We start from the raw sequence: 23,201 nt of genomic DNA, 5'->3' as shown, positions 1-23,201 counted from the left end.
TGCTGGGAAATGATCAGGATTTTTATCTTTTTTTGCTCTCTCTGTTCTGTGGGGAGGCAGCTCATGTTTCTTTTAACCATGTGATGGATGGGAGAACAGCTATCTTTCTTGTGTTCTTTTTCCATCAGCCTTACTTCTTGTCAGACTTGGATTTTATAGCTAAGCTGCTTATTGAACAGCTAAAGATTTTTAAGAAGACAAAGCATCATTAAAGGAGGATCATCTAAGTAGCACTGGTTTAGATCACGGTGTCCTTTTGCCTGTAGAGGAAAGTTTTTTAAAAGATATTCTTCATGCCTTAATCTTGTTTCCTTCTCTTTATTTCTCCTTCCCCAGTCTATTGTGCCATTTCTGTTTCTGGCATTCAAACACGGTTGGGTTACAGCAGGGCTTCAGGAGTACACCAGGGCTTCAAGAGTGTGCATTGACTGCTGAAACATGACTGTCTGACTGTCCCAGCTGGCTGGAAGGGCATGAAGGGGTGGAGGAAGGAGTTGAGCAGGGGATTGCTCCCTGCCACATTAGTGGTGTGCTATTATACGTTTGTATGTCCAAACCCATGCAGTACTTCTCACCGAAAGTGTAGAAACCTAAAATAAATACGAAGCCACCCAGGAAAACACAAAACCTCCTTCAAGCCAACTTCCAGAAGCATTTTCAGCCAGCATTTAGAATGGTAATGGTCCTTCACACTTCACAGACCCTTCAGTGTTTGTCTCTGCATGAGGAATCTCTGTTTTGACTGGAGCTGGATTGTCTGTATTATACTCTTGTCACTGTTCAAGCACCATTTATTTAAAATGGAGTGGTGAGCCCTCAGAAAATTATGTGCTGTTCAGTTACCTAATTTGACCATAAATGCATATTTGTTGCAAAGTCACAAAGGATTCATGTAACTCCTTATTCCCAGCATACCAGCACTGTGGTTTTGAAGTCAATGGCTATATGAAGTAGTCTTGAGTGGCTTCCTCATATCCGTTCTTCACACTCACCAAAGATAGGAACAAAAGTCCTCATGCTACTTTAATCATGTCCCATTTTATTGCAGTATTACGTATGTGCCAGCGGAAAATTTAGACGAATACAGGGCCTGTTTGGGACAACAAACAGAGGGATCTGGGCCACTTGAACTTTTTCCTTCACATACTGTCAGGTGAGTCAAAAGACTTACTGTTTTCTCCTATAGGGCTCTCAGATATAACTCTTTCCATACACTTTGCGCAGTTCAGTAGGCTAGGTTTCATTTTTGAAGAGGTGAAAGATGGATGATCTTCTTCAGACCAGCAGCCATTACAATAAAAAAGCTGTTCAGAATATGATTTTTGCTTTGGCTAGCAAATTTTTTGATATTTTTACAAGGCTGTTTTATAGGTGTTTGATCTACTGAAAAAGAAGATTGAATATTACCTCATCCTAAGCTTCTCTTAAATACTATACAATTTAATTTATTCATCACTGCAAATACTCAGTGTTTTCAACATGAGAATTTGGCATTGATGGTCTTTCCGGAACGTATACTGGAAAGAATGAATTATGATGTGCTTTTTCTTGAGTTTCAAAAATTCATTACAATTACAGGCCAAAATATTCAGTGACTAATAATTTTTGTTTTCTTGAAATTAATTTCCAAAAGCAAACTGGTTTTCAATGCTGCTGTTGTAATTTATTCCATTTTGGAAACAATAAGTAATTACCTTCAGCTTTGATTTGGTTCTAGGTACAAAATGCAGAGTCTGTATTTTGTGGCTGTCATTTGATAGCAACTTAATTGCAGAGAGAAGTAGACAAGGAATCCCCAAACACAGTATGCATTCTAACAGACATCTGAAAAAGAAGTTCCTTGTGCAAATTCTAATGCTGGCAGGGTGATCCAATACGTGAAATTTTGCAGTGAAAGCTAGGGATTATGTGGCCTCTTTAAAAATTAATTTCATGTTCATGTTCATCAGCAGGGAACTCCCAGAGCTTCCAGAACGTGAAGAGGGGGAGGGAGAAGAAAGTGAACTTCAAAATGCGGCTTTCAGTAACTGGAACCAGCCCAGAAAGTAAGTGCAGATGTAGTAGCACAGCATGAAATCTCATCTAAAATTAAAAAAAATTGAAACCTGAAATGTATTTTAAGAGGAATAAGAAAACAACAGAATTGCTGCACTTATGTATATTGTGCATTGCAAGAGTAATTCACTGTGGGTTTTTACTGACATTGGACTAAATTCCTACAATTTTGCAGTTTCTGGATTGCCTTAGTAGTTTATCTTTATGGGCTGACTTTCTGGGAGCCGGTAAGAAGAGATGAAGAGAAGGATTCAAAGTTTTGATTAGAATCCAAAATAAAGTGAACAACAGTAGACAAAATTGCAGACTTTCTGAGCAATTCAGTAGACAACTCCTGACAAAACTTTCCAAGGAGGAGTTATTTCTGAACGTTTTTAAACCATTGTGCAAATCCAGGTGTCTTCAGTGTGCAGCGTTGTCACAACGGATTTTCATTTATTTTGGTCCCTGTTTTGTCACAACAGAGTTGAACTCTGGAGAGAGCCTAGCAAGTCACTGGGGATCAGCATTGTTGGAGGTCGAGGGATGGGGAGCCGCCTCAGTAATGGAGAGGTGATGAGAGGGATCTTTATCAAGCACATCCTGGAAGACAGCCCAGCTGGCAAAAATGGAACACTGAAAACCGGAGATCGGATCGTGGAGGTACCACCTGAGTGGCTTTTGCTTGCAATACCCCCAGCATCTCAGGAGCCGCTGAGATGGATGTGTGGTCCTGGGCCAACAGCTGTGTAATTGCTCCAGCTGGCACCACTTCAGCCATGCAGAGTGTAGTACCATCTGCTGATGTTGGTATGCAAGCAGCTTTAATTTGAATATACAATCTAAAGCATAGGTGACTGACTGCGTGAGGAGGGGTCTCCAAAGCCATCAGTTCTACTTGCCTGTTTTAAAGCCAGGAAAAAGCTTCAGTTTGGTGAAGGTAAAATGTTTTCCCTGTGTGTACTAGATAGCAACAGAAATGGCCAGTGATAGCAAATAATGCAAATAAATGCCAGGCTTGTTTCCCTCTTAAATCTTAATGAGAATGCATCATTCTTGTGCGTTTTGTGCAGAAATTAAGGGAGACACAGTTCTTTTCCTGCTGGCATGAAGAAGGCTGGCTTTCAGACAGAGAAAGTTAAGAGCATTGTGCCCATACCTGAGGATAGGTTAGCCAGTGGTGTTGCAGGAGGAATTTATTTAGACTTCTGCTTAGCCAGTCCTGTGCTCACGCAGCCACTTCTGGTTTCTGGCTTAAAGATATTAAAGATTGAACATACTGAAGGGAATGTGTCTTTTCTCTAGTGATTATCAATAAGACATTACCCCATCTCCACTCTCAGGCCTTTAGGAACTGCACTCCTCTTCACCCTGCTGGATGCCCCTAGCTGACTGTCCATCAGTAAGAACATAACAAGCAGGGTGATGGAGGTGGTGATGCTTCCTGTGGATCAGGCTGGGCTTGCTTCACATAGTGATACTTAAACCGCCATTTACTGTCTGCTACAAGATCCATATAAAGGATCTTGAATTGGTACTTTAGTGTAGGTAGCACTTTCTACAACAGAATGGAAGCGTTTCCAGTGTATAACAAGCTGGGAGGTGGATTTTTGCTTTGTGGCCACAAAGTTAAAAAACATTCATTGTATCTGGATACCTATATTTTTATGAATGCAGCGATTGTCTCTGACAATGATGCTTGCAGTGGGTGAGTGACATTAAGTAGCCAATGTTGTGTTAATGTGACTGTTTCTGAATGGGTTATTTCAGTTTCTCAAGTTGCGGGGTGTCTAGGCTTTTCTCTGCTAATGCATACAGTATTTCAGACACAGGGAGTCAGAGAGCCTTAGTGATGTTGTTGAGTTCCTTATAGGTTTAGACTTTTCTCTTGCAGATTGTTTTCATTCTTTCTTTATTTACATTGGATGGTTATGCTTAAGGTAGAGTTAGACAATTAGAAAGGCAGGGGTAATCCTCATTACATAACTTTGTGTGCAAGAATTGCCACTAACAAAGAATCTTCTGTGTTATCTTCTAGCTTTTATTGTTGTCATTGTGAGAGTGCTTTACTGATGCTAACCTCACCATAACATTTTTCTTACCTGGATTGCGAGACAAACTGCTTTACACCAATACATATAAAGGCATGAAGAAAAGTAACCAGGCAAAAATTTGTCCTTAGCCATCCTTTGTAAATGCTTTCTTCTAGAAGAGAGAAAGCTTTTCAGGTCTGACCTAAAAAATCTAACTTTTGGGGAAAGTGTCTTGCTTTTTTAAAAAAAAAAAAAAAAAAGAAAAAGAAAAAGGGAAAAAAGCATACTATACTGACATAATATCCTATAATGAAAGACCCTCCAGCACCTAGCAAGTTTCAGTTTGTAAATCTCATAAAGTCCTGGAAGGTAGTTTATTCCGAAATAGGATTTACAGGAAGCGGTACTTGGCAAATGCTACCACTCTCTTCAGATTACCTTGTCTCTGGTTATCATATCTCTTGTATTATGTTGGCTGTGAGAAAACGTATGGAGCCTGAAGCAAGAATATTGAAAAAACTGTTTTTAAAACCATGGAGAATATTTATTTGATGTCCTTTCAGTGCTCTTGGAAATCTCAAATTGTGTGTGAGAGACCTCAGGCCAAGTCAGTAAAAGCACTTCTACCAGTAATAGAGGTTTGGTCTCCAGGATTTAGTCGAAGTTCCCTAACCAAAACCCAGAACTGAGTCATGATTCTTGTAGCTTCTTGCAATGTTAAGATGAGGCCTTCCAATTACAGGTGGATGGAATTGACCTCAGAGATGCCAGCCACGAACAAGCTGTGGAAGCCATACGGAAGGCAGGCAATCCAGTAGTCTTTATGGTACAGAGCATTATAAGCAGACCAAGGGTAAGCATAAAGAATATGAGAAGAGATGTAATACTTAGTAGTAGATGAAACAAATATCCAAGGTGGTGGTGTTTGGGAATGGTGTATTTAATCCTGAAAGTTCCATCTCAGCTATTTTAGGAACAAAGATTTGATTTAAGTATTATTTCCATTTAGAATGAAATCGATTCGGATTTGGAATTACCCTCCAGCACGCCGTCCTCAAACTATTTTGAAAAGCCTCAAGAAAGATAATTTGTTTGGGGGCAGAGTAGGAGTCTTATCTAAAACCAACTCTTAGAGATTGACAGCATGTCTGAGGAGCGCATGCAGAAATACAGCACCTGTTAAAAAATTCATTGGACATTAATGAAAGGACCTAGAAGTACACGGAAGTTTTCCGTCACTAAGCTGCATGGACATTGCAGACAAAAGCTACTCAGCTTTAATATAAGTTGCTTGCATGACTAGAAACTAAACTTCCTCTTTGTAGACTGTGTAAGCTGCATGTTTATTTACTAGTTGTCTCATAACTCTTGTTCCCCAGCCAGAGTCTCTTTGTAGCTCTTCTTCAGCTTCTGCTCCCTGTGGGCAGAAAACTACTAACCCATTTTATCATCAGTCATCTCAGGTAAAGTTGCATGAAAAAGCTCTATTGAATGTTGGTTATTGATACTTGCTACTAAGTAAGGCTTTTTTATTTGCTGTGATGTAAACAAAATTGCCACTGCTGAATGTTTAGGCCAGTTTGGGACAGGAATGATGCCATTACTTTATCACAAATTACTTTTATTTAGAGAATGCTTCTTTGCTATTTTTAATTGTAGTTCTTTGTTCTTTTTATTTTCCAGTTATTAAGCTTGCTGGTTATTTCTTCACTGTTTATTAACAAATTCTTGTTTCTCTGTAAGCAAAAACATTGCAAATGCTCTTACTGTACACACACTTTGTGTTGTGATCTTTGTAAATGGCATTATATTTATTGTCTTCATCTTTTGAAACTTGCATCTGTACTTTATAATAAGACCTCATAAGGGAATTTCCTGCCTTCATTCATGTGCGGTCACCCAGATAGCTAGCTGCCTGCACACAGTAGCTACATCTAATATGGTACCACTATGTATTTAGCAAGGCAGTCTGTTTCAAGTGACATCTTGAGGAAGAGTCAGTTTCTTCCCCTTTGTTTTCTTCATTCAGGCTGCTGTAGTAGTTAAAGAGATCCTAAGCACATGCCAGGATAGCCCAAATAATGCAAATGGGCTGTGAAAATCTAATTGCTAGTTTTGCTAGCAAGCAGTTATCCAACAAATCTGTGTTTCATACTGATACTGTTCTGCGTATTTCTGAGTAAGAATTAATCAGTCACCAGGGTTATGATCCCAGATAATTTGTAGGGTTACAGCTTTATGCTATATGAAGTGCTAGCTGGTTTCTAGATACCCTAGCATCCTGGACACATTAATAAAATGCTGAACACAAGTTAGTTGAAAAAAAAAAAAAAAGGTAAAATAAATCCTGTTATTTTAGGTTTTGTTTTACAAAATAAGGGTAAAAGGAAAAATACCCTTTATTTTAGCATTTGCTTTTCTGGTCCTAGACTGTACAAGACAGCATGCTTCATGTGCACAGTTTAAAACCTATCTGTTTAGGCAGATTCAAATGCTCCATGTTTTATTACAGCAGTCAGGCCATATCAGTGCAATGCTGTTGCATGGATTAGAATTTGAGCTAGCAGTAGTATTTTTAGGTGCTATGTCATAATGAAAAAATACAAAAGGCAAGATTTTTAATTACTGTGACTTATCTTTGTTTTTCTCTTTTACTAGAATTTCAGTATTTATATACAAAATGTTTGTGATGCTTATTTCAGTTGCTCAAAGTTTCATCAAGATACAATTTAAAATTTTGTGCAGATGACAAATGTAATGGTTAAAGTGTAATAGGCAAATTTCTTTTCCCAAACTTCTATAAAAGACAAAATCAAATGTGAATCACATGTGTAAACAGAAAACGTTGTACTGTAGGGGAACTGGCTATTGACTGTGGGTGACTCATCAGTGAAGAAAACTTGTTCATGCACAACTCTACTTTCTCATTGCTGAAGATACTGTAGAACCAAGACATACGTTGTCTTACCAAATTACATTACTTTTTGTTTTGCAAAATGATATTTGAGCATAAATGTTTAGGGATGCATTTTCTATTTTCAGGAACATTTAGAAAACCAAAATGCTTTAAGAAAATATTCAAGCAGTAACATATATCTGGATTAAATTGCCATGATGTAAATGTATCAGTTGATGCTGCAAGCCTTTCACATTCCATTCCACTTACTATGCTTAGTTTCCAGCAGTGTTGAACTTCCAGCCCTAAGACATGGAAGCAATTGCCAGATGGATATACATACTGTAAAACTTACTTTTAAGTATACATTGAACAGTATTTCCAACACAGTGTGCAAAATCAGGGCTGTCCTATCTTTATTAAACAGGTTCTGATCACAAATAGAGTACAGTACAAAAACTGCATAAGGAATATAAATGGTCACATTACATCCTTTAATCTTGTCTGAACATGAAAACTCTTTTTATGTTAAGTAATAATAAAGAAGTATCTTGCATTGTTTAAGGAGAAGACTAGAAAATTTACTTTTATTAAACTATAAATTCAGTGAATTATAGATGCATGCACACACATACAAAGTGAGCTGTAAAAGTGGTTATTAGCTATGAAGCCTGTTTAGAGATGCCCAATATTCCTAAACCTTCTCTTTTGTGAAATTAACAATGAGTGTGTCACCTCAAGAGGTAAATCAAATTACGAGAATTAATCTGTGATTTTCAAAATAAAAATAAACCTTTTATTCTAATCCAGATATCCACAATTTTATAATTAACTAATGGGCAAGAGTATCCCATATGCTGAGTTGCTTGCACAAATTGTACAAATAGCACAGCAAGTAAATTTTGTGTTGTTCATGCTGCTGCATTCTGTACTTTATGCACTTTGTGAGCTAGAACGGGTGTGAGGATTGGTGCTTTTTCTCTACTATCTGCTAAACATAGCTGATACAAACACAGGGCAAATGCAGTTTCGCTTACCTTCTGATGTCTGTAGGGAAGTGCGGGAAGCAGACGTTGTTTGGTTACCTCAAACTGCTAAAAAGTGTGTTTTGTTTTGTGAGTCACAAAGGGTTCTTTTTAAAATGTTTTTGCTTAGTTTTTATTACATTTTCCTTTTAGAGCCCTTCCCTGCCTTTCTCGCAGAACAGTCTTTTCTATAGGCCAGCTGTCTTCAGCAGCACTAACCCGTTTGCTGATTCTTCTCAGTTCAGCATTAAGAAGGTTGGATGATGACTTGCTGTCTGCTTTTGACACACCAAACATTTTATGTGTGCTTCTTTGCTGTTTGTGTCTCTCTGTCTTTAAAGTCTTTTATGTAAATTTGTGTCAAATACCTTGCTGATGAGAGTGGAAATTCTGTGTAGTGAATTACAAAGACACAGACACGCATGTACATAGAAAAGTTTTGAAGAAGTTAAAAAATGCCAGCTCATTATCATACCCACCAAATCTGGCCTAATCAGAGCTACCAAAAGAGTAGGTGCTCAATTACAAAATCAGTCTCTGTGGTATATGTTAAAATATCCACCTGAGTGTAACTCTCTCATCAGCGGGAGGTGTTTTGCTGCTCTGTATTCCATTTTCTTTTTATGTGGTTAGGACTTTCCAGCTTTGATATATATTTTTTTGCTTTTTGCATGAAAAAAAAGATTAACAGCTTTCGTATTATGATGCTGAAAATATTTTTTCTCTGCTTCTTGAAAATTCTTTGAATGCACCGTGAACAGGATGCTGACATCTTTGGAAATATGAAAAAATCAGATTCTGTTTTTTGTGGTTAGTGCTTGCTGCATGTTATTCATATTGGGAACAGTTAGTCTCTAACAAAATAATAAAGGCTTAATTCTTGTGTGAATGCATTTCTGATTTAATAAAATAATTTCTAGCTGGCTATATATCTTGGGAGTGATTGTGCCCTTTGTCTGTTTTCCCATGTTGTCAAATATATCAAATGTACAATGAAAATTTATGATATGATATGTAGTATATAATTGCATGTATATTTTTGAAATCTGTCTTTGTTACATTTCAGAGGAGAGGGAGTAGAATCATAACAGATGATTGCTTGTATTTTCTATATTTTCAAAAGTATTTCTGAAAAAAGAAGCATGTATTTTTGGAGAAAGCCTAATATTTTTGCAATTTCTGCATAATTCCTTTTTAATATTGAGATAAGAATGGCCTCTTGTCGTCTCTGTCTGCTTCTGCTGAACTAAGGTTATTGTACAGTAGGAAACTTTGCTGAATCTTCAGTCCTTAATAACCCCTTTAATACTTTTGTCCATTTATAAGTGGAGTTAATAACATTGCTGTGGTTAGTAAGATGAATCCATAGCTGAAAATGAGTTATTCATTAATAGTACTGTGTATTGACAAAGATGCTGTAACATGTGGATTGCTGTTTTCTGTTACTGTAGGAGATATTGAATCCAATTAGGGTTACCTTCCGTTGTTCCCCAACTAACCCTTTTGCTCCCACACCGTTCAAGGTTTGTCTTGATTCCAGTGAGTGGGTCCTATTGTATGTGTGCTGTATGTTTGTACATGGCCTGTGATACCTTCCAGAGTACTGCTTCTTCCTCTGCGTGTGCCTCCTTTGTTGAAAGTGATACTGCTCCAGACTTGCTGCCGGTTTTAATATTTGCTTGGCTGTGATTGGAGTGACGCTGGTGACCAAATGGGTCTGGTGCTTTGCATTTTAAATGAAATACTGTGCTGTGGCACACGGAAAGTATTTCATGAGTTAAAGCATTTTAGGTTTTTTGTGTGTGGCCCGATTCAGGGATAAAAAGTCTTATGTGTGTGTAAGCTGCGGAGACTAGCTTCTGCTGCTGGCAGTGCATGTGTGGCAGGCTGAGTTCTGAGGCAGAACGTGGTCCCCTCCACCCAACAGGCATTGTAACATCCTTTTTACCCTTTTCACAAAGCAGCCTTGCTTCTACTGTTGTTTTGGCATTTCCTTAAACATCAGGCATGTTGAGGTTTATGTACGCATGCACAGAAGTACAGAAAGAAGCATTTTTCATCAGATTATGGTGGCTGCAGTTTATAAGGGCTAATCTGTCAGGATGTATGCATGCATCCACACCTTATAGATCTTCAGAGATCCTTGATGGCAATTTTTTGTTCTTTATTTTGGTCATGTTTTCTTTAAATTTGCAGAGTTCTTGAACACTGTCATTTACCCAAAGTACCGCTAACATAATCCGTTAATTTTGGTTTTAAAACACAGAGGCTACTGTGAGATCTGCTGATCTGGTCTGCTCTCACACTGTATTTCCTCATTTTTTCAGTATATAATGTAGCTTTCTAGTTAAAACTCTAGGAAGCACTCTAAAAAATTGGTGTTTCTAGAACTACTCTCTCCTTTGCCAGTCTTTGAGGTAGAGGTCTGTCACCAACTCTTATCCGTGGGGGATACATGAATTTTTGATTATGAAAAATCACTTTGAATGTTATTAAGTAATGTTTCTAGCCTACTCTGATTCTTATGGGTAACAATGTCTTTGCTATAATTTTGCTGCTTCGGTTGAGGTTTACTGTAACTGCTAGCATGTTTTACAGTATAATTGGCATAAACTATAAATAATTCTTACATGAGACTTAGTGATGCAAGATATCATCTCAGCAGGATGGCATTGTCTTAGATTTGAGGCACAGGTTAACGTGACTTATACAATGATAAAAAGATATGTGGCATTTATATGGCATTTTTTTTATATAAATGATTCCCTTGGGTGCCATATTAAAACTTCCCACACTTTTGACATTTAATGATATCTTAGTTAAGCTCCTAGCACAAATTCCTGAATGAAAGGAAAATCTTTTATCAAGCAGAAGCAGAATGAGGGAACTGAAGTTGAGTTTTCTTTATATCTTTGGAGTATACAGAGAATGACAGTAACTCATTTTCCCTGGGACTTTCCTTAAATCTCAGTATGACTAAATTGATAACTTTCTATTTTTTCAACACCTTCAGTTTAAAGCAGATTGAAGTCTTCCAAGGTGTATGTTGTTATTCATGACACTGTTGCCTCTGATGAAGAAATTGTCTTGCTGTTTTTGGCACCCAGAAACACCATCTGAGATACTGTGTTCAAACTTTTGCTAATGGAGGTAATGAAAGCTGAAATGATGAGAATAGGGCTGAGAAGCTAGGGCAACACCTGAAAATCCTAGTGTTAGAGAAATACCTGGTTTTCATCTAAAGTTTTTGTTGTTTACATCAACATCTAATCTGCCAAGTATCAAAGTCTGTTGGGCATGCATAAGCTTCAGAATGATGATATTCAGACATTAGTTTCTTGCCTGCATGTTTGCTCTGAGCGAGCCAAAATGATACAAATTACAAACACTTAGCCAAATCGCTGATCAGAGTCCGTATTCCTCAGGGAAACTAACTTGCATGGAGGCTTGCCAGATTGTGGATTTGGGCATTTAAGCATTATGTTGCAGTAGCCATATGTTTATACTTTTAACTTTTTGTGACTATGAATAGACCACGTACATCAAGACCAGAATTATTTTTCTCCTTTGTGATTTAATCTGTATGCTCCTTTATTTAATCTCTTCTGTGCAGCTTATAGGAAACCAGTAAATAAGACTGAAAAAGTCCAGTTACTGTGGATTTATTCAGTTATCATCTGTTTCATTTTCATTTTAAATTGTCCTTTCAGTTAATAAATGACTTTTTTTTTTTTTCTGGAAGCATTTTTAAAAGCATCAAGTTCTTTATTTCCTTTCCCTTCCTTGTATTTGGCTTCTAAAGCATATTGTAGGAAGAGATGCGTGGTGGCCTTTAAAAATAAAATGAAGTAGGAGTTTTTTACAAATGCGGCATTAAAAAAAAAATCACTTGAGTCTTTTTAAGAGACTTTTTCTGAAATGTAAAGTGGCACATAAAACTTTACTGAATTGGGCTTTTATTGTGAGTTCTGTTTGCTTTCAAAACCATTTTGGAGTGATGTTATCTGTTACCTTGCCTGGTGTTTGTTTCTGTCTTTAATCTCTTGCAGCCTTTCTGTGCCATGTTATTCATTTAGAATTCCAGCTGCTAGGTGTTTAAACTTCAAAGCCAAAGTCATTGCCATTTCAACATTTTTGTATGCTAGTTTCCCCTACACAGAGCCTGCATCTGCTTAGCCACTCTATTTTTCTTATTATCCACAGGCATTCAGTCAGTCTGATTTAGAGCCAGAAAAGACTTCGCTCTGTAACTTGCCTCTGCCCCCTCCTTCAGCATTTTCAGGAATGAGCTGTGATGTTGCACAGTCATCTTCTATCAGAGTCCAAGAGGATGTGGAGAAGGAAGATGAGTTTGGTTACAGCTGGAGTAAGTTTAGCCTTTGTGATAATGTTCGAAATATTCAGTGTTGAAGTAGTACTGTAGCAGAAGATACGGGGGGTCCAGTTTGAACTACTTTGTTCTTGTGTGCCTCGTGGTTGTTAAGTGTTGCTGTCAGCTTTCAGTTGTGCTTGGTCAGATGCACATGCTGAAATATAAAATTTATTTGTTCTCCTTCACTGCACTCCAATCTCTGTTTTCCTCCATGGCCCAGATTTATTGTTTCATATGTAGGGTTACTTGCAGAATTCCTCTGTACTCTAGGTAACTGATGGCAGTGATTGATGTGGTAGCTTCTGTTACCTGAAGATGTTACTGGAGGGAAGATTATTGCTTTCATGTGTGAAAATATTTTTTTTAAGAGGAGGTTTAATGTTTTCTGAAGCTAGAAGGAAAACAAGAAATTAGAAATATTGTTCTAAGTCACCTAAGGCTTAGCTTAAAAGAAAGTGTGGTGTACACTTAAAATTTTCTCATCCATTTTGGGATTCTTCTCTTAAATACTGCCCACTGGACACTTATCTTGACTCTCTAGGTGACATGTGGAATTTTCTAATGTAACTCCAGCCTCTGCTGCCCACACTTTTACATTTAGAAAAGATCGTGCAACGCTATGGAAATCTACCGGGTGAGCTACACATGATTGAGCTGGAAAAAGGAAGGACAGGTCTGGGACTTAGTCTTGCTGGTAACAAAGACCGATCCAAGATGAGTGTCTTTATAGTGGGAATTGATCCAAATGGAGCAGCTGGAAAGGATGGCAGGTTGCAGATTGCAGATGAGTTACTAGAGGTGAGTTTTTGCCACTTATACTGAAACCCAAACATACTGACTTAAAATGCACTAAAATATTATATTCTTACTGCTATATATGTTCTTCAGTGGACTTGGAAATAACCAACTTATCCAAGTAAACATCACTATGCTACCAGATTTTCATTCTGATTTATGCCAAATAGTTGCAGCTGGGACTTTTTTTCCTGGTTACAGTAGCACTAGGTAAGGTGTGTGTGTGTTATTTAAAATGGATAAAAATGGGGAATGACAGCAGTTTCTGTGTTATGGAGATGTGTGGAAGGGCAGTGCACTGCAGACCGTGGAAAATATTGGAGTCCTTTAGTCCATCCATCTGTGGAGTGCTCCGGACTTTCTCATTACTTCTCTGTCTGCTGTGTGATAATACCAGATTATTTTTATGTTATGTAACATATAAAATTTAAATTAAATTGGGGAAACAGGAACAGATCCATTTTTATTATGGACTTTCATCTCATGACACATTCAGGTTGTTTGCTAGTGACTTTGTGAAGGGACTCAACTGCTGAACACACAGCTAACTTTACCAGTATGTATATGAGTATAAAATATATTTTTATATTACTACAGTTCAGTTGATTATACTTTCAGATGTATTCTCTGCTGTAGCTTTTCCCATTCTTTCTGACAGCAGTAGGTAACATTACCCTCACAGAAATGCTTTTTGTAACTTCAGAACTGTACATGGAGGTGTTTGAGGATGCACTGGGGAGATGGTACAGGGAGGAAATAGCGAGACTGAGCAAAACTTGAGGGAGACACTGAGAGACACTATGTAGCCTGGCAGTTGCTGACTAGGAGAGAAACTAAGGGTTTTGTAGCACTGTGAACCTGGTCTTATGGAGGGACCTGTTAGTTGCGAAGTCCAGTGTTACTTGCTAGATGGTTCTCTTGAAGCAGGTAAAATGCCTGTTTTTAAAACCTTGATGTTGCAGATGCTGAATATCCTCAGAACACATTGAAACACATCTGTCTGAGTCTGCTTTCATGTGATTTCTTGCTCTCTGTCCGTACCTGCAAACTGATGCAAAGAGATTGTCTCAACTTCTTCTGAGAGGAGACATCCAAGCTTGCTCCATACGTTCCCAAGTAGCTGTCCATTAGCTGTGGTGGGCCATGCCCCATCCCCCAGCTGACAGCCTGACCATGGTTTTCATAAGCAAACACTGGAAGCAGTGCTGCATCTGGATTGTCACCTCTAGTGTACATGACAGGGTTCAGTATCCTGTGACCATGCCTGGTGGACGCAGCCTGTGTGGGAGCTGAGGGGTTGCTGTTGTGCTCAGCCCTCAGTTCAGTGTCTCACATCTGTTGCTGTTCATTTTTATCTGTGCTTGTATTAGTACTGCTGTGGTGTGTGTCACATTTTCCCTTTGTGTAGGTAAAGCTGTCCTTTTCCAGTCATTTACCCTTTCTTAGAGTGGTCTTCTGCACTGCAGTTTTCCATTTCCAAGAACAAATGCATCTGATAAAATGTGAACAAATAATGGCCTTATTCTGCAAATTCATGCTGATACCTTCACTCATATCTGAATATAGGAGCTTCAGGGGGTTTCAGTGAGTCTGCTCTGCCAAATGAAGATAATGATTGTCAGGTCAAATCTTCAGATTGTAAATGCACCAGTGTTCAGACTTCTGTGTATAAAGTGCCTGGCTCAAAGCTGAGATTGGGTAAATAATAGCGATCTCGTTGCTGGATATAAGTAGTTAATTTATTTGTTGTGGTTGGAATTTCCTATGGCCCTGCTTTATCACTACATCGGTCATGAGGCGATCAATGACAGGTGGGAATAGATGATGTGCCAAGTCAACCCAGTATAACTCAGAGAAGGACATTTTTAGCACTGTGACAGTGTTAGTCTGAAACCAAGCCATAAGGAATTTTGTACTGCAAGAAGAGAGTGAAAGCAGGACATGACATACTCTGTTGTTTTAAGAGAATTATACTTTAGCCAGTGATGTGGGATAATGGATTTTTTTAAGGCTTAAAAATAGTTTAAGGGAATTAAAATATTTTGAGAAATAATTGCTGCTTTCCTATGTATAGATAAATGGGCAAATACTGTATGGAAGAACTCATCAGAATGCTTCCTCAATAATCAAATGTGCACCATCCAAAGTGAAAATAATCTTTGTCAGGTAAGTTCTGGTTCAAGTTTTGTCAAAAATGGCTTATTTTTAATATACTCAAGTTCTGCACAGAGTGTTTCTCATTTATTTTAAATTTTGGTAAGGTGGATGTGCTTTTGAACCCACTTCTTAATACTAGTTAAATATGTCTTGAGTTTTCTGTTTTGATATTTGCATTGTGAGTGCCAGAGATAAAGTAAAAGAAAGGGCTAGGCCTAAACTTGTTCTAAGAAATATGATGCTACATTCTTACTACATTATTTGACTGAATCTATTGTAGAAATAAAGATGCAGTAAATCAGATGGCTGTTTGCCCAGCAAAGTCAGTAGAGCCTTCACAGGGTACTTCAGGGACACTTCAGCATCAAGAGGTAAAGTACATTTTTCGTCTTCTCGTTTTACTGAGATACTAATATTTTTTCTGAGTAGAGGAGTGCCCTGTCTGCTTAGCAAATACTGCAAAAGAAACAGAAATCCAAGTAAGTAACAAATGAGATTTTAGTAAAGCTGCTGAATTTAGTACAGCTGTGCTCAATTCTGTTTTACTTTATGTTCATCTAAACTATGAAGTAAATCTGACATTCCCTTGAATAGGGTTATAGCAGTTTAAATGAATCCAGAAAATGATCGGACCCACTTTAAATGCTTGTGCACTACTTTTATTTTGATGCAAAATGTTGAACGTTGCTCACAGTTATTTTTTCATTTTCTATTAGATCGGTATCAGTGCCGCAAACTCCAGTGCTTGTTCTGACTTGAGTTCATGTAAAAACATTCAGTATGTGGAACTCCCTAAGGTATGTGCTGAAAATTAAATTTACATCAACCATATTTGTATTCACCAGCTCACCCTTTTGAAAAGGAGTCCCTCTTATGGCAAACAAACTTTGTCCCTTACTTACTGGAAGTCAGAATAGGGATTTCTAGAGGTTGTCTCTTCCTATTTGTGAATGGACCCCAAAGTTTTCCTGACTTAATAACTGTCTTTGGCAACCTCATGAGTCTCTTTAACTTCACATAAATTTGCCAGTTCCTGTGTGTCTCTGGAAGACGTCACCTCTTGTCCTATTTGCAAAACTTTTGGTAACCAGCTGCTGGTGGTGCCTCTGGTAAAATCATTGCCTTAGTTGTTCAAAGTAAATTAATTAGCAGATTGTAAGCACCAGATTCCCCCAAACAACATGTATATTTAGTGGAAATTGTGCAGCTGGGGGAAGATGGCCAGGTGTTCTACAACTATGAAGCTCCCAAATGAGAGTGGAAAAATTTCTCCTCCTGCTTACTGAAATGGAGAAGTCAGTTGCATTCAGTGGACATGAGGGTAGAGACTTGCAGACTGTTGGCAAGTTTTTCTCCTTTGAAGGCATCTAGCCTTCCATTATTTGTCAGGAGAATATCTTACAGGTGATGGAATCTGAATGATTTAATTCTACATGAAAGCATTAGGGACATTTCACTGTGCCACAAACATTTATTAATTTCATGGGAAGAGCATGCATTTTTCCATCCTCTGTATTTTCCACTCCTGTGTGTGTTTCTCTGTGGTTTCAAATAATGAATGCAAGCTATATAACTTAAGTTTTGTTTACCTCAATTCATAGTTTTGAAATATTTTGTGTTTCTTACTCCTATTTATCAGTTTAACAACTGAATCGCAATTGACTTTGTAAGTTTCAAGGGAGTGGATTTGAATTTAGAAGTGTTATCTTGGTAGCCAATATATTGTTGGTAGGTTGGCAAAATCTATTTCATAAATAGATTAATTTAAACCAAAATATTGATGCATTGTGAAAACTCAAAATTTTGTTTTATCTGAAGGCTTAACTAGTCTTTACTGAATGGACTCTAACATTTTGATAAACACAGTACTTAACCATTTGTATTTTTTCTGTTTGCCCCAGGATCAAGGAGGTTTGGGAATTGCCATTAGTGAAGAAGACACAATTAATGGAGTAGTTATTAAGAGCTTAACAGATCATGGTGCAGCAGCAAAGGTGTGAGAACATTTAAAATCCAAATAGAGAATGAAAAATGTTTTTTGGAGTAGCATCCAGTGCTAGTATTTTTTATTCTTTGTTGTTTCCAGGATGGACGAATCAAAGTTGGAGATCAGATCCTGGCAGTGGATGATGAAATTGTTGTGGGATATCCAGTAGAAAAGGTGCTTCTGAAGTGTCAGGAATGTTGAAGAAAACACATCACTTAACGTAGGAGGTGTTTGTGTCTTGAACAAACCAGTGAGGTTTTTGTGACTATATTCTGACTTCATTTTCAAAACTGGCTAAAGAACCAAAGATCTGCAGGCATTGTCTGGATAAGGAAACTACTACAGAAAAAGCTAAAGTTTGACTTTAAAGCTCAGCTGCTATTTTACATTACTACACGATATGAACTGTCTATCTCTGTGCTGCAAATGTGATTTTTTTCACATGTGGTTCAGATCTGATGACTGAGAGGCACTCAGTTGTTGTCTAAAAGCCATGAACTATTGCTCAATAATAACTCTTCATAGCTACTCCACTTTAAAAGTATTAGCACCAGTGTAATTAATATGTGTAAATTTACATGAGTGGGTTGTGTCAGTGGTAAATCAGGTCATGAACTGTGCTTATACATGGGGAGTATCTGTAACAATTACATCACTATATTCCAAGCCTGGTATTCCAACCCTTTGGATAAAACTTTCTCCATTCTTAAATAACAAGATTTATTTTTAACTTGTAGCTCTGGAAACTCAGTTTGGGTTCTGTAACAAATTGAGGAGGGCTTTTTCTAGCACCTGCCTTGCTACAAAAGAAAGTGATTCTTTAGGCATGAGATAATTTTCTGTTTGTTAAAGGGCAATTAGGAGAGCATCCATTTTACTCTCTTTGAAGCAGTAAATGAATAAGAGAGGGTGAAGTTGTCTGTAGAGAAGTAGGTAGGCTTTAGAAGAAGAGGCAGAGAGACTGAGTAAGTAATTTCTGAAAATACGTCTACTGTAATGTAAAGTCAGGGGAGGATTTGGTATCTTTTCTGTGAGATAGCAATTAATTTTGAAGGTTTTTCAGTATCCTTTTAAGCTAGATTTTGCATTACACCTTGGTGTCCTCTCCCTCACGTAGTTCAGATAATATTTTCAGGTTTTCCTTCCAGCTGTGCCTCTGATTAAGGAGCTAGGATGGCAGTAGCACATTTATGTTAATCAGTAGATGTTTTGACATTGAATTCTGTGGGATGAGAATTGGGCACCACCCAAGCATTAAAAGACAATACTAGTTTTCCCATTTTTTTTTTTTAGTAATCGCTATAAACATAGTATTCTGTCCAGAGAAGCCATAGAAAGACTGCCACATTCTCATCTGGTATAGTTTGATTAAGTTTTATGGAAGCTACTTGATTAACATCAGCCAGGTTTGACCCACAGTTAACTCTATTGCTGTTTCTTATAAAAAGCATCGATATTTGTCTTTGTTCATTACCAAGAAGACCTACGGGATTGTGACTTGTAGCTCCAGTTTGCAGTTGTTGTTCTGCTTTATTTTTGTTTTACAACTGAACAGTCTGGTTACGCTCTTCACCAGCTTTTCTCTTTATCATTCAGTTTATTAGTCTCCTGAAGACTTCCAAAGCTATGGTGAGGCTTACAATCAACTCAGCAGAGACGGATAGCCTGACCACAGCACCAGCGCCTTCCAGCACTGCCCCAGCAGAGAGGAGGAATATGCAGCCACTGTCAACAGTTCCCTCTTCCAGCTCACCAGAACCAGAAGCAGTCAAAAGTAAGGTTCTCCTTGTATGTCTGTCTTCACTGGGGTTGTGACATAAAAATTAAGACCCAGCTTGTAAACAGGTTTTCTCTTTTTGTATGCACTTAGCTGTCGTCTGAGCTGCACTTTCTAGCCTTTTTGAGTTACAGATCCATCTAAATAAATCAGTGAGGCTCCACACTGAAGACCTACCTCTTGCCCTCCCACTGGCCTGTTGTAGAGGCGGGAGGATGGAGAGATTTCCTCCTCCTTCCCAAAGGCTGTGAAGCAGGTGTCTCTGTCATGGTTGTCGAGAACTAAGTAGGAGGCATTCCTTTAAATGAGGGATAAAAAGTCATGTCATCTTTCCCAGAACAAAGGAATGGTTGAGACTGTCTTGCCATTTGTGACTAGCCATGCTTGACTCAACCCCTTTAGAATGGAGAGTCGAGATGTGACTGATTGATGGTGGTTATTGGTTAAGCAACACAGTACTAAGAAGCTAATAACTTCATTGAGTACTGTGTACATCACAGTTAAATTACATGTACATCACTGCAAGTATTACTGAGTCACATTTCTATTGTTTATTACTAGAAGTAGTATTTATACACAGTTATACGCCTATATCTTAAGAAACACATGGGAGCCCTACTAGGTAATAAGTCTATTGTCTTCCCTTCTGCATTTAGTTGTAGGGTAAAATCTATTGCTTTCTCCAAGTCTATCCCCTCCATCTCCACCTTGCCTCACCAAGTCTTGGGGATAAAGACCTGATGGAGATTTCAGCAGTACTCATAGAATCATGGAATGGCTAGGGTTGAAAGGGACCTTAAAGATCATTGAGTTCCAAACCCCCTGCCATGGGCGGGGACACCTCCCACTAGACCAGGTTGCTCAAAGCCTCATCCAGCCTGGCTGTGAACACCTCCAGGGATGGGGCATCCACAGCTTCCCTGGGCAACCTGTTCCAGTGCCTCACCACCCTCACAGTGAAAAATTTCTTCCTGATAGCTAGTCTAAATCTACCCTCTTCCAGCTTATAACTGTTACCCCTTGTCCTGTCACTACACTCCCTGATAAACAGTGTTTCCCAGTCTCTTCTGTAGGCCCCCTTTAGGTACTGAAAGGCTGCTGTTAGTTCTCCTCAGGGTCGCCTTCTCTTCAGGCTGAATAACCCGACTCTCTCAGCCTGTCCTCACAGGGGAGGTGCTCCAGCCCTCTGACTCCCTCCAGCATCCTGGCGATTTGTGATTGCAGCTTGGCTTCACTACCGTTTACAGGCATCTCCAACCCAACTGGAAGATCTCCCTCCTCTTGGTTCTCCTCCTGATTTTATAATTTATTTCTGAGCTTTCTTTTAACAAACCCACCTTTTTTGCTGCCCCACACCTTGTTTTCTCTGCGCAGACTCCTTCCAAACAGTCAACCTGTTGCTAACTACTTTTTCCGTATTGGTCTGATTTCTACTACATCTTTACCCAACTTCAGTGTTTCCAGCAGTGTCATGTAGGCAATTTTGGGCCCAATACTGATGCAGCTACCTGGGTAAGGTCAACCAAGACTCACTTCTAGTTCTTCAGTTCATGTATTTCATGTACATTTTATGTTCTCTGGACAAAATTATTATACTTAAGCCTTGACTTCCCTGCTTAGCTTGAACTAAGCATGAGCAGTTGCTCATCATAGATGCGAAGAACTTGCCTAACAGAGCAGTAGAGTAACCTCTTCTATACTCACACAGAAGCTTTACCCTTAAAAAGTCTTAATTACCGTCTTGGTTTTGAGGCTTACTGTTCCTGCAGGACCTATTGCTGACACTATACCTCAGTATCTGTCTAACATAAATGAATATTTCTGAATGGTCAAGTCTTCTGTTAGTTTCAGTGGACTTTTTTTGATCAGTTCCCTTTTAAAGTGCCTTAAAAGGATCTAGATGCCTATTTTTGGAAAAATGTAATTTTGATGTTTCTTTAAAGCACAGAGGACATCAGTGATACAGCTAATCTCAACATGCCAGATGTTTCAACTGCAGATTCTTTCCTTTAATTGCTACACAATATCCCTTCCTAGTATTTTTAGCTTTTTTTTTCTTGAACGGATACAGAACTGACTGAAATACTGAAGCAAAGGTCCGTTTGCAACATACCAGAGATAGTGAATTTACAGATAAATTCTACGTAAGGATACCATGTATGTTTGCATTATGAGAATGCATATTTGCACTGAGAAACTTAATGCTTCCAAAAGCTGTGTCAGTGGCCAGTTAAAAGTTGGACTAGTTTAAAAAAGTTATTTTTGAGGGCCTCTAAATGTAATGATATGTAGAAAACCTTTGACTTGACCATGGGTTGCTGGACCTGTGCATTCATACGTAACATTTTTTTCTGATGGTACAGATCTGATTCTGAGATGGAATATTTAGTTAGATGGACCTTGACTTGACTGGCTGCAAAACTGCAGGGCTGACCTTCTTGAATCCATGCGTTTAGTACATACCGTGTACTTCATTTGTATCTGATCTACATTGCATAGTTGCTGGTATAGATGTTTAAATTAAATTGGATCCTAAATAGAATCTGTTCTGCACAATACTTTTTTGGCTATCCACACTTTAAGAGTGAATTTGGTAGTACAAATACAGCACATTCTGTGTGATGTTTTATCAGTAAACTCAAAACCGTGATCCGACTAGTTGATGGTATAAGAACAGAACGACTGCAGTCAAAATGTTTGAGGACAAGAGAAAGTTGGCAGCATCATTCTCCGCAGGTCAGCTGTTCATCTGTTACTGTAAAGCTGTCAATGGCCTCTAAAAATGCTGTTTTCATAGAATCATAGAATGGTTTGGGTTGGAAGAAACCTTAAAGATCATCTGTTTCCAAACCCACTGCCGCAGGCAGGGACACCTCCCACTAGACCAGGTTGCTCAAAGCCTCATCCAGCCTGGCCTTGAACCCCTCAAAGGGTGGGGCATCCACAGCTTCTCTGGGCAACCTGTTCCAGTGCCTCACCACCTTCACGGAAAAGTATTTTCTCCTAGTGTCTAATCTAAATGTAAAAAATGTTACTCCTCATTCTGTCACTGCACTCCCTCATAGAGAGTACTGGAAGGTTTTTATAAGGTCGCCCCGGAGGCATCTCTTCTCTAGGCTAAAGACCCCCAGCTCTCTCAGTCTGTTCTCATATTGGAGGTGCTCCAGCCCTCTGATCTTTTCTGTGATCCTCCTCTGGACCCACTTCAATAGGTCCATGTCTTACTTATGTTGGGTTCCCCACAGCTGGACACGGTACTCCAGGTAGGGTCTCACGAGAGTGGAGTAGAGATGAAAAATCATTTACCTTGACTTGCAGGTCACACTTCTTGTGATGCAGACCGGTATACAGTTGGCTTTCTGGGCTGCAAGCACACAATGCCGGGCCATGTTGAGCTTCTCATCAACCAGCACCCAGAAGTCCTTCTCCTCAGGGATGCTCTCAATCCATTCTCCGCCCAGCCTGTATTTGTGCTTGGGATGGCCTCAATCCACATGCAGAACTTTGCACTTGGCCTTATTGAACTTCATGAGGTTTGCCTGGGCCCACCTCTCCAGCCTGTCCGGGTCCCTCTGGATGGCATTCCTTCCCTCCAGCATGTTGACTGCACCACACCTCTTGGTGTCATCTGCAAACTTGCTGAAGTTGCCCTTGATCGCACCGTCCATGTCTCCAACAAAGATGTTAACACCAATCCCAATACCGATGCCTGTGGATTGCCATTTGTCACCTGTCTCCACTTGGACATTGAGCCATTGACCACAACTCTTTGAGTGCAACCATTCAGCCAATTCCTTATCCACCAGCTGGTTCATCCATGAAATCAATGTCTCTCCAATTTAGAGACAAGGATGTCATGTGAGACAATGTCAAATGCTTTGCACAAGTCCAGATATAAGATGTCAGTTGCTGTTCCTTTATCCACTGATACTGTGACCCTGCTGTAGGAGGCCACCAAATTTGTCAGGCCTGATTTGCCCTTTGTGAAGTCATGTTGGCTGTTACCAGTCACCATTTTCCATGTGCCTTAGCACAGTTTCCAGGAGGATCTGCTCCATGATCTTGCTGGACACGTAGGTGAGACTGACCAGCCTGTAGTTCGCGGGTCTTCCTTATTTCCCCTTC

The 23,201-nt window shown here is 39.0% G+C and overlaps 1 protein-coding gene across 1 annotated transcript in view; it reads left to right on the top strand.

The window, feature by feature from the left end:
• Positions 1-23,201, top strand: part of LOC104471144 (multiple PDZ domain protein-like) — a gene marked incomplete at both ends in the record, with an annotated part of 47,086 nt that overhangs the window by 21,238 nt on the left and 2,647 nt on the right. Inside the window, 12 exons of the mRNA XM_010086380.1 lie at positions 1,049-1,153; positions 1,953-2,045; positions 2,520-2,697; positions 4,810-4,920; positions 12,192-12,354; positions 12,962-13,158; positions 15,230-15,321; positions 15,593-15,683; positions 16,029-16,109; positions 17,214-17,306; positions 17,399-17,473; positions 18,896-19,073. Coding sequence (XP_010084682.1) covers positions 1,049-1,153; positions 1,953-2,045; positions 2,520-2,697; positions 4,810-4,920; positions 12,192-12,354; positions 12,962-13,158; positions 15,230-15,321; positions 15,593-15,683; positions 16,029-16,109; positions 17,214-17,306; positions 17,399-17,473; positions 18,896-19,073 — 1,457 coding nt within the window. The remainder of the gene's footprint in view (positions 1-1,048; positions 1,154-1,952; positions 2,046-2,519; positions 2,698-4,809; positions 4,921-12,191; positions 12,355-12,961; positions 13,159-15,229; positions 15,322-15,592; positions 15,684-16,028; positions 16,110-17,213; positions 17,307-17,398; positions 17,474-18,895; positions 19,074-23,201) is intronic.

The sequence above is a fragment of the Pterocles gutturalis genome, unplaced genomic scaffold (genome assembly GCF_000699245.1).
Source record: "Pterocles gutturalis isolate BGI_N339 unplaced genomic scaffold, ASM69924v1 scaffold3096, whole genome shotgun sequence".
NCBI lineage: Eukaryota > Metazoa > Chordata > Aves > Pterocliformes > Pteroclidae > Pterocles > Pterocles gutturalis.
Note: the sequence above shows the minus strand (reverse complement) of the source record. Positions and strands in the feature narration are given on the sequence as shown.